The sequence below is a fragment of the Poromitra crassiceps genome (assembly GCF_964638095.1).
Source record: "Poromitra crassiceps genome assembly, chromosome: 27".
NCBI lineage: Eukaryota > Metazoa > Chordata > Actinopteri > Beryciformes > Melamphaidae > Poromitra > Poromitra crassiceps.
Window position 1 is genome coordinate 883,944 of NC_139650.1, and position 11,412 is coordinate 895,355.

The 11,412-nt window shown below is 43.5% G+C and overlaps 1 protein-coding gene across 5 annotated transcripts; it reads right to left on the minus strand.

Moving 5' to 3' along the window:
- Positions 1–575: 575 nt before the first annotated feature.
- LOC310799118 (RNA-binding protein 5-like) lies at positions 576–10,735 on the minus strand. Of its 5 annotated transcripts, none has more exons than XM_083661678.1 (24): positions 10,484–10,735; positions 9,944–9,997; positions 9,579–9,744; positions 9,317–9,460; positions 8,648–8,717; positions 7,775–7,848; positions 6,663–6,740; positions 6,479–6,542; positions 6,228–6,388; positions 6,024–6,124; positions 5,546–5,639; positions 5,245–5,298; positions 5,093–5,165; positions 4,900–4,985; positions 4,696–4,768; positions 4,480–4,571; positions 3,712–3,900; positions 3,458–3,607; positions 2,946–3,020; positions 2,662–2,841; positions 1,970–2,044; positions 1,763–1,869; positions 1,184–1,313; positions 576–976 (listed from the first exon to the last, which is right to left on the minus strand). In XM_083661678.1, exons 2-24 carry the CDS (start codon positions 9,958–9,960, stop codon positions 851–853), a joined length of 2,379 nt encoding a protein of 792 aa, XP_083517804.1. In that variant the 5' UTR covers positions 9,961–9,997; positions 10,484–10,735; the 3' UTR covers positions 576–850. The 5 variants fall into 5 exon arrangements, with proteins under 5 accessions (XP_083517804.1, XP_083517802.1, XP_083517803.1 ...); XM_083661676.1 differs by having other exon boundaries at positions 9,317–9,463; XM_083661677.1 differs by having other exon boundaries at positions 9,317–9,463; positions 10,582–10,728.
- Positions 10,736–11,412: the final 677 nt, after the last annotated feature.

An 11,412-nucleotide genomic window follows, 5' to 3' on the forward strand; every position in this document is an offset into this window, starting at 1 on the left:
ACCACACAATGTAAAACAGTGAATAGTGAACTAACAAACTAGGACGTAGAGAACAGCAGAGCAGAGTATAAACACCAAGTTTTGTCTCAGTGATTATTAGTCATCAGTCATTTCGTGATTGCAGGCACAAAATTATTGCATTGGATATTTGGAATCTTATATCAACATATTGACTATTTTCAACTGGAGTGAACATTCTAAATGAAATTTAAATTAATGTTTCAATATCGCTGATTCACCAGTAGCTGTTATATTATTATACATTGTGGAAACTGTGATTATACAAAAGTAGTTGTGCAGTTGCGTGCACAAGACAACCCTGTACAGCAGTCAGACACTTAGGACATATCCCACTGTAAAGACTGGAAGAAGCAGGGGAATGGGAAGGCAGACAGGAAAACAGTTACTACACCAACACACGAAACACCCCACCACCCCCCTCCTCAACCCCACCCAATGAAATAAAATCGAGATAAACCTCTTGATAGTAACATGATGAAGAAGAGATTAGTAATTACAATATAAAAGTAACAATGAAAGACTCAGCAGGTTCACATTAATTTTATGTACAAATATCTATACAAACTTTTACATGATCCAATGTCCATTCACCCGATGACAAGCATTTAAAACAAACCTGAATTTTATATACAGAGAGAACGTAAAAATTGTAATTTTAGCAAATAAGAAAAACTAAACAAATGAATAAAAGTTTTGGCTGAGTATAAGGTCCTAAAAAAACCAAAAAGCTCATCAGCCATTCATTCCTCTGTCAGGGCTCTTACAGTTGGATCAGTCCGCCATGCAATTACAAATTCCAGGGTAGAAGATGTTTCTCACTCTCTCCAAATCACTCGGTTTCATCAAAGCGTGCAAACATGGCCTTACGGACTGCGTCCTTATAGGTGTCAGATGCAGAGAGTTCATATGAACTTGCTTTAACGCCCAAGCCCGTGCCCTTGGTCCTTAATGAAGCCTGTGGGGGAGATGCAAAGAGACAGTTATGAGAAGAGACGGACTGGACACAGGTAGCCCTCAGGTAATGCCACTAATTGGATTCGCACTGCGAAAGAACACATGAACATCCATACTCCATCTGGCAGGAATTGCTAAGAGGGAGACGCGAGCATCACTTTGATGGACGTGTCAAAAGTCCTCTGTTAATTGTTTCTGGCTTCCTCACCGAGATGGGGGCTGTGATGCCCTGTTGGTGGCGCCCCAGGCCTTTGCCCTCTTGCCAGCCCATCGCCTGCAGCATCTTGTTCCCGATGTTGTCACTTGTTAGACCGTCTTTGGTGGGCTGCTCGTAGTTCCTGTGTTGGGAGGATGAGATGGAATGTAAGTACCGTGGCAAGACTGACCCCATTCAGGATCAGAGATGTCTCATCAGGAGAGCCACTCTCTCCAGGAAAATCACTTCCAGGACACTGATCTGAAAAGACACACAATGTGCAGTAGCTTCCTTTCAGAGAAAATAAACGGTATAGTGATAGGATGTCCCTTAAACATCTTTAAAATACTTTGCATTCTATGACTGTGGATCATTGAAAGACTATGGAGAGCAAAAGGGGGTTCTGGAGTATGCTCCATCAAGGAAAAGACTTTGGAAGAAGACTTTTGAGAGAACGGCCTGTGGCCATATGATTTTTTTAAGAACTTGTCTATAATGGTTTTCAAGAGGATTTTACTTATTTTCATGTGTTGATCGTCTTTAAATTTCTACGTATTTGAGGACATGTGCAAACAGTGACTCAGGTCTTACACTGTAGGGGTTGGAGGGTGAAAAAATGGCTTCTTCTTCTTTGGTGCAGGAGGTTCAGGAACGCCGTACTTCTCCCTTCTCTCTGCAGCTCTGTCTCGGTATTTCAGCTGTAAAGTGACGCAGATGACCATGACACTGTCTTCACTGTCCACTTATTTCAAAGATTTCTGAAGGGAAAAAAACTGGAGAAATCCTTGAGCCACATACCTCAGCTTCTTTCCTCGCCAGCTCCTCCAGCTCAGCTTCTGACAGCTTGGCTCTTCTCTGTATTTCCAGGTTTTGCTAAACAATTAATAGCAATTATAAGTAATTGCCGAAAGGTGATGTTACTAACTGGTCAAATTAATATTTATTATCCAATTTAATTTTGTATCGAATGATATTTGATCACCTTAGCAGATGGCAGAGCCCAAAATATAGATAGTGCCATGCAGATTCAGTGTCATGTGGATTCAACACCTGCTGTTGAATCTTATTTTCTAATCATGTTTTTTATTTTTCTTCTCCCAAATTGTACTTGGCCAATTCCCCCTGCTATCCCGGCCGTTGCTCCACCCCCTCTGCCGATCTGGGGAGAGTTGTAGACTTTCACATGCTTCCTCCGATACATGTGCTTCTTTTCACCTGACAGCGAGGCGTTTCACCGGCAGGACGTCACGCATGGGAGGATCACACTATTCCCCCCCAGTTTCCTTCCCTCCCGAACAGGCGTCCCGAGTGACCAGACACCCCACCGGCTTCCCACCCGCAGACACGGCCAATTGTGTCTGTTGGAACGTCTGACCAAGCTGGAAGTACCGCTGCCGGGAAGTGAACCTGGGTCTTCTAGGTGGTGGTAGGCGAGTACTTTTACCTCTACACTACCAAGACACCCCGACACCTGCTGTTTACTATCTTACCTTGTGCAGGTCAGACTGCTGTTGGTGACGCAGCAGGGCCTCCTTGCTGGGGAACTGCCGTCGACAGAGCAGACAAGTCTTCTTATTCCAGTCTGTCAGCTTCCCTGCCTCCTCCTCTGCCTTTTCTGGACCCGCCTCCTCTGGGTCACTGTCCCCATTGTAAGCTGCAACCAGGCCACTCTAACATTACAAAAATACATAAATAGGCGAGATGTTAAGGGACATGTTTTTTTGTATAGCTTAACTTCCATGTTTGTGCATTTTTTCATAAAGCATATCCACACCTTGGATGAGGTCTCTTGCTCTGTGGCCTTCACTTGCTCCATAATAAGAGGCTGCATCTCAAAGCCTGCAAATTGCTGAAATGAAGCAACACAAATTAAGTCAATAAGCAGACAATATAATTTAAAGCTATAGTATCATACAGATGTTCAAGACACACATAGACTCTCTGGTTATTACTTGTGGGGTACATCTAACATGCAAGTGATGTCTCTATGGCAACTACTATTGCAAAGGTATTGATTTTGATAGTAAAATATGTAAAAGTGGACATGGCTCAGATGGGTGGCTAACAAAACACAAATGAAGGTGTATGTTTTATTCACAAACCATCAAAAAGTATGAAAAAGTCTGTGATTTTGATGAATCTATAAACGGGGAATGAATGCATGCATCATACAAGTGTGCTTTTCCAGTTAGCCATGTGTGTCTGGCTGTACTAGTAGAATTTATATAATATTCTGTTACTCTAGTCCAGTGCAAAACATTTATGGAAAAATCGTGATCTCAGTACCTTTTTCTCAAAAATGGTGAACGCTGCATCGGCAGCTGCAGACTCTCTCCTGTCTTCATCCTTGCATTGCCCCGGGGCTTGGAAGCAACTCTTAGAACTTTCTTTTTGCTTGTTCAAGCTTTTTGCCCAACGCTCCATGTCTTTTGCAATCTGTCAATTGAGAAACATCCAATATAGATATCGTTTCAATAACACCGTAACAGCCGTTTGCAAAAATACAACTGTTTTTCTTGCCTGGTTGAGGTTGCATTTACCTGCTGTGCAGACTTGCTTTTTGGCTTGTCTTTCTTCTCTTTAGCGCTCATGGGGCTTGTGGGGCTGCTGGTGGTGTTAGGTGTGGAGGCCTGCTCCGTGCTCGTGTCCGATGCTGCTGGTGCTGGGATGTATGCCTGCTTCTCACTGTCCCAGTACAGGTACTGCTGGCTCTCAGAGTTGTAGTAGTACTATTGAAGACGAGCACAACAAAAAGTGGATCCAAGTCAAAGAGAGATTGGGGGTAATTTTTATTTTTTATTTTTATCTGCCCTCCCCCCAATTTCTCCCCAATTGTACTGGGCCAATTCCCCCTGCTATCATGGTCGTTGCTCCACCCCCTCTGCTGATCTGTTGTTGTAGACTAGCACGCGCTTCCTCCGATACATCAGATGCATACAGTCGCCAGCCACTTCTTTTCACCGGACACTAAGGAGTTTCACCAGCCAGGACGTAACGTGTTGGAGGATGATGCTATTCCCCCCAGTTCACCTTCCCCCGAGCAGACGCCCCTACTGACCAGAGGAGGTACTACCAGGACTCATACCACATCGGCTTCCCACCCGCAGACATGGCCAACTGTGTCAGTAGGAATGTCTGACCAAGCCGGAAGTTGCCGCTGCCGGGAATTGAACGCGGCTCTCCGCGGTGGTAGGTGAGTGCTTTTACCTCTACACTACCCACACGCCCCTGGGGTCAAATTACCTCTGATGGAATACAAATGCATAGTGTGAGACGTGTCTATAAATACAGTGAGACTCTAGACGTACCTGGCTGTTAGGATCATAGTACAGGCCACTCTGTGGATCGTAATAGTAACCCGATGACTCATCATACTGATAAGAGTAGATGTCAGGCGCAACTAGGAAAAAAACAACATAGAAGCCCATATGTAAGGCTGGCAACATATTATGTACATTAAATATAGTAAAGTTCTTCTATTCATGTACATACACAGAGGCTTTTCAGTAGCCAACTCATCTTACCAGATGTGTTTACTGTGGGAACAGCAACAGTGGAGGCTGCCGATAGCAGGGATGAGTTGCAAACACGAGCAGTCTGTTGTGTGCCACCAACAAGAGAAATCATTCAATAAAGACAAACAGCGCCTGGGTGGCGTATTATAAACGAGCAGCTCTGCCTGCCACGGACACACACGGAGAAGATGTGTTGATGTATTTATTCTCTACCTGTAGTGCAGGCTGGTAAACCTGAGAAGTCTGGGAGATAACCACACCTGTGGCTGCAGGGATCAACGTCTTCCCTCCTGGAGCGGCTGCAGCAACACAATACAAATCAGATTTGGTTTGATCACATTGGCACTCTCAATCCACGTACAAAAATGAGCCAAGCGGTCTCTGAGTGACTGACAGCTTTTACTACCTCCTAGTAATCCATCTCCAATAACAGGTGGCAATCCTTCGCGTTGCTGCTGCCATAGCTCATGATTCTGTCCCTGTAGAGGGAAAAGCACTTAGTAAAGCCTTGTTTGTTAAAACCATCGTCACAATGGAAGACAAAGTGTGTGGACTGACCTGTGTTGACTGTGATGTAGTGTAGTCAGAGGGGGCACCTGAACCTTGTTGTAACTAAGAGAAAAAAACAACGATGGCGATACATTATGGACACAGAAATACCATTTTAACCCATTGATACCTGATGCAGCATTTGTGTGTGTATCCCTTTAAGTCTTAAAGGGATACACACACAAATGAAGGATATACACACAAATGCTGCATCAGGTATCAATGGGTTAATGTCACATCATCACCCACTTAGCATTAGTATACATTCCAATATGCATTAAAATAGAATTAAATTAAGAACAGAAAATACCTGGCTGAATGACCACTGAGCAGCAGCAATGGCTGTGCTGGCATTGACAACAGAGAGAGCAGCAGGTCTGATTCCATCAGGCTGCCCCGACTCTCTGTAAGGGAACAGTGGCATTTTTGAGGACTATTTAAAGGAGGTGGAGTATTCAGCACAGATGTTATACAATCTTCCTGGTTTGCATTTTAACATTGAACTTGCGTGTAGGAACTCTCCAGTACAACTCAACAACAAATAAAAAACCATTGACCAATCCATGACCTGGCTTTCCATGCCGGTAGTAGAGCTGCATAAATTTACTTATTTTCATTCTGGTGCACATTTGAAACAATGAAATAAAAATAGCTATAGCATGTGGGGGAAAAACAACGTATAGGTGCAGTTCAAATTGTGTAGAATCTAAAAGAGCTTATATACATCTTATTCAATGGAAACTATCCCGAACTTCAATTGGAGAGGGGGAAGGGTGACAATGACTCACGACTTTCTCGCACTCTTGGCATATTCCACATCAATTGTATTCCCATCAAGGTTTAGCGGTGGCTGAAGGCTCTGTAGGCTGGTGAGCAGCTGAGAAGCCTCCTATACAAGAGGAATTGAAGACATACTGTAAGCTATTCTCATAAACCCCCAACAAGAAACACACTGACATAATAGCAACATATTCCCAGCAGGAATAACATACCAGGGGAGATGAGAGCTGAACAAAGGCAAAGCCTCTGTTCTGTCCTGTTTGCTTGTCTTTGATGAGGCGGATGTTGGCCACAGACAGGTTGGCGTAGAGTGCCAATATGTTGAAAATCGCATCAACATTTGAGAACGGGGCAATGTTTCTCAAAAGTATTGCTGTGAAAGACAGAAGGAAACATGACTCTATGCACAATACATGTGCTGAAAGAATATATTATTTGAATCCATAAAAAAAAAAACACTCACTGTCCCCATTGTAATCTCCACACTTGAAACACTTCTGCCTCTTCCGGAAATTGTACAGTCCGCACTGTGAGAAACCAATACATGTTTTAATTTAATTTTAAGTAATTGTGAAAAAAAAAAATATATATATATACTTTCACTCTGCCAATGTTGGGATCAGAATGTAGTTTGAGATGACGCTCACATCATTGCAAACCCAGTTTTCTTGTCTCCTGTTGCTGTAGTGCACGGCAATGCCTTTCCCCTGGATCACCAGCTTGTTCTGTCAAGTCAAAAGACAACAGTTATTTCAAATTCTAAGAGGATACAAGCCAAAAGGAGCAGGTGAGGTCCTGCCACTATCCCACCTCATGAGTGAGCACAGCCAGAACGGGGAAGAGTGGCTAGCCTGACGCTCACTAAGTCAGAGTCCCTCAGGGAGTACAGGGAAGAGTGGTTCAGAGATAGAGATGTTCAGAGAGAGAGAGAGAGCTGCAGGTCTCTGTATGAGGGACCGAGTTCTCCAAAACGTTTTAACGTGTTTCGGCTCGGAGTGCTGCCAGCTTGTCCTCGTCTCATTCCAATTTTCAGATTTGAAAATGGATGTAAGAGACTGAGGACGGGACTGAGACGGGCTTCCGTCTGAAATCGTGAGCTGGAGCAGTGTGCTATGGAACCCTAGAGCAATTTCCACACATCAAGTATGGACTATGCCCAGTAAATCAGGCCTGGGTATTTACCGGACTTACCCTTCTAGACATGAGGGATCATTGTTTCTAAACAGGAGCAGTCAGGAATAAACAAGACCACTTGGGCCACTAGATGAACAGGTCTACTCTTCAAAAGCAGAGGCAAAAGGCCTTGTGCTCCCTGACACCCCAAACCTATTGAGATTAATATGCCCCTACATTTGTTTATGCATAAACTTGATTAACCATCCAAACAGAACACAGAAAAGATCATGACTCCAGTATTGGGGGTTTCATTCCCAATAGCACAAATCATCTGACACTAGCATGGTTCATATTTAAAGTTCAATACTCTATTTAATTCACAACATGAACTAAGCAGCTGCATGACTTGTGTTTTGCCTGTGAAAGTTATTAAATATTCGGCACATTAATCAACCAAGTCCATGATTCCAAAACATATCTGAAGAAATAACCTCTGCTATTAGTTTGACATACGGTAATTTACTTCAACTAAATATGCTAAGCTTTCAGATGTCTAAACTGCAGATACTTCAAAACTCTCAATGATCAGTCACTCATGGTATCGGTTATTTGGGGCTCTACATTTGAGGATTGTTTGGGCAACCTGGTTTGTCTCCATCCATCGGGTAGCATCTTGCAAGTGATAAAACTCCACGAAGGCGAAACCTCTGCTTATACCTAGAGACAGCATTCAAATATAGACGGGAGGCGTGTTAGTTAGAATGCTTTGATACAACATTCAAACGCTCACAGACGGCGTGCCGTGTACAGTCCAATTCAAAGTCAAAACGGAAGGAGATGCTAAGAAGGTCAAAGGGATTGGTGGTGGCTAACCTAAACCACAGCATTAAAAGACTTCACAAATATGATGCAGGTACAGTAGTACATACAGCTACCTCCTTACCTGGCCATATCATCAAACCTATGTTCACACAAACAGAAAACATTCTATAGAGAGACAAAGTGGAACGTCACTTCCTGCTTCAGCACTGTACCAGAGATTTTCATCCGCCATTTATTTTCCCATAGAGACTTCGTAAAATGCTTATAAAATAGTTTTACTTCGTCGAACCAAACGGTTCAGCTAACGCTATAATCGGGAGAGACCATAGAACATTTAACTCGGACCAAAAAAAAAAACATTGAAAAAATATTTTCTTTAAACCCACATTTTTCTTACGTTTTGGCCCCGGTGAAATGTTATGCGATCTCTCCTGTTTCGAAATATACCTGTACCGTTTGGTTTGAACCAGTAAAACTATTTTTATACGCATTTTACGAAATGTGTATGGGAAGGCGGATGAAAATCTCTGGTACAGTGCTGAAGCAGGAAGTAAGCGGTCACAGTTGCATTATGGGACATTTTGTAATGGCAGTGATAAGGGAGGCAGAGTGGGGGGGGCGGTGAAGGCACGGTGCATGGACGTGGACGTGAACGTTAACGGGAGACACTCCTCTCAGCATCATAAACACTCACCTGTCCTTTTATTCCACAAGCGGATGTCCACAGGCTGGGGGCCCTGCAGCTGCTCAAGTGCTGTCCGGATCTGCACATCAGAGGGTGACCGTCAAATTCATCCAAATGCAACAACTCTACAGTCAAACAGTGCAGAGTCATCGACACCATATATGACTTTGAGGATTTCTGACTGCCTAAGTGTACGCTCACACCGTTACAATGTGCTGCCCTAAGCATCATTTGTACGTCTAATTTGAAAGAGCAGGTTTCACTGCGCACTTAAATTCAAAACCAGCTGCCACTATCAAATCACTATGTCCCACTTTCAAGCGCTTACCAGAAACACCCGCAACACCACCAAAAGTGCCCCATACTAACTCGTTATGATCAGAATACAAATGATGATGACCCACTTTTCAACTGTTACTTTCTCCATTCTCATTTTGGTTGTTGTTGTCATAAACTCTCAGCTGCAGACTTACTGCCTCTTCTTCATTGTGATAGTCAGCTCACAAAAAAGCAGCCGATGTCATGTGCGAGTTAACCTTTTCTAAATTTTAGACAACTTTGCCTTTCATGTAAAAAAGTTAGAAAAAAATAAAAATAAAAAAAGAGCGTAGAGAGAGTAGCAAATGTCTGAAGGTGCACTTAGGACTTATAACGAAAAGTAAGAGCTGTGAGACATACGGCATCCTCCGTGACATGGACAGAGAGACCCTTGAGCATAATGATGTGGCTCCCCTCCTCCTCCTCCATTTTGTAGTCCTGGTCTGGATGATCCCCATCGTAGTCTTCTTCAGATCTGTCACTGTTGTGTCGTTTTCTCCCCCTCTGCTGCAGACAAACAAATAATGCTGTGATTGTCAAACTGACAATCTTGATGTTTCCTATTCCCCTGTCAGACGTCTGAACAGTACACGAGTATGCAAAGTAATTCCTATTGACTGACCTGAGGACTGTCTTGGTCTCGGTACCTAAAGCGCTCTCGGTATCCGTCATCACCCCAGCGTCGATCACGATCCCTCTCTACATCTCTGTTTCGTCTATCATGCCATTCTGGATGAATCCTTCCTCCATCTGAGCTATATCTTCCACTGCGTTCACCCCGACTGAGCCTGAAATACAAACAAAGGCACACAGGAATGCCCGCATAATTGACATGAAAAAAACAACAACATATGGTATGGCTGAAACCTGAAGGCAAACTAGTCAACGTAAGATGTGGAAAAGAGGGCCTGGCGTAAATAATGCCCGGGTCCTACTAACAAACAGAATTCATGCCAATACGACAGTTGATCAAAACCATCATCTTACCTTTTATCATCTCCCATGGTACAGTGCAGAGGACCCACGCCCGATCAAAGAACCCTGGAAGAAGATTATCAAAAGATAATTTCTTAGCCATTCAATCAGATGAGTTTTTGAGTCCATATTGCATGAGACAGACAGACAGATAGCGTTAGATAGATAGATAGATAGATAGATAGATAGATAGATAGATAGATAGATAGAGATACTCGGGGGCATGAATGGGAGCCACAAACCAATCCATCTCAACTTTTGAGCTTGTGTGCTTTGATGCAGAATTTTCCATTGAATTCCCTGACTCAGCCTGGCATCGCCGCCAGACCAATCCACATTGCACAGCAAATGAAAATGAGATTCGTCAGGTTCCCAGGCGGCTATCACCAGAGACCTTGATATTGACCGTCTATCTTTGCTATGACTCACATTAATTCAGACCAGAATTCTGGTCGGGAGTCTCACGTTGAGGCTAATCCTAGCTGTGTTAACGTTAGCTGGTTAGCGTAGCTAGTAGGCCAGACAGGAGACAGTACCGTGTCAATCACTCACCGCTTGAAAATCCTGTAACACCGTGTTGTCTTTCTCTGATAGAATGATAGACGAAGGATTTCGTGGTGAACAAGTTTCAAAGTGAGCGACTTGTTTACCTGCGAGCTAGCTAGCGATGAAGATTTTCTTTCTTTCTTTTTTCTTCTTCTTCTTCTTCTTTGCGTTTTTGGCGGATGGCAATAGCAACTTTAGGTGCGTACTGCCAACTACTGTACGGGAGTATGTAGAACAGTATCAAGTTTACATTAGTTGGAGGATCTAGGAAAATAAAATACATACAATAATAATCATCATAATCATCATCAGCAGTATAAATGGGAGCTGGGGCTCTGTGTCTCTGTCTGTCCCGTGTGATGTCAACAGTGAATTACTCACACACACAAGGCTATAGTTCAGTGATGATCAGTGACTAGTCTCTTAGAACAGACGAGTTGGCTTCCGCAATTTTCAAATGCTCTCGCCATACCGTCTGTACGTTAGACCCCCAGAACATGCACAAGGAAGTAGTGAAAAAAACCTTCAGACCGGAAGGAAGTTCGACGGAATCTGACCAATCACGACACGCGTGTCCACGAAAAATATGTTCCCCCCGGAAACTTAAACCGATGCAGGTTGCTAATGCTAGCAGTGCTTTAGAATTACCATGGAAGCTACGCCGACGAAACCGGTGAAAGAAGACCCTGATAGACGTAAACGATGTGTCCGCGGCTTGGAGGAACCTCGTGCAAGACGTGCACTTATTCCAGAGTTAAACGAAAGTGATGAGGTAAGTTGCTAACGTTACTGAGCTTATCGTTCGTCTTACTAATCAGCGTTAGCTAACGATAGCTACAGCAGTATACAGCTAGTTAGCTAATGTTAAATTCTGATTGGACGAATGAGCGGAAGTCCCGCCTTTCAACTTCCTCTTCCGTTTGGTGCATGATTCT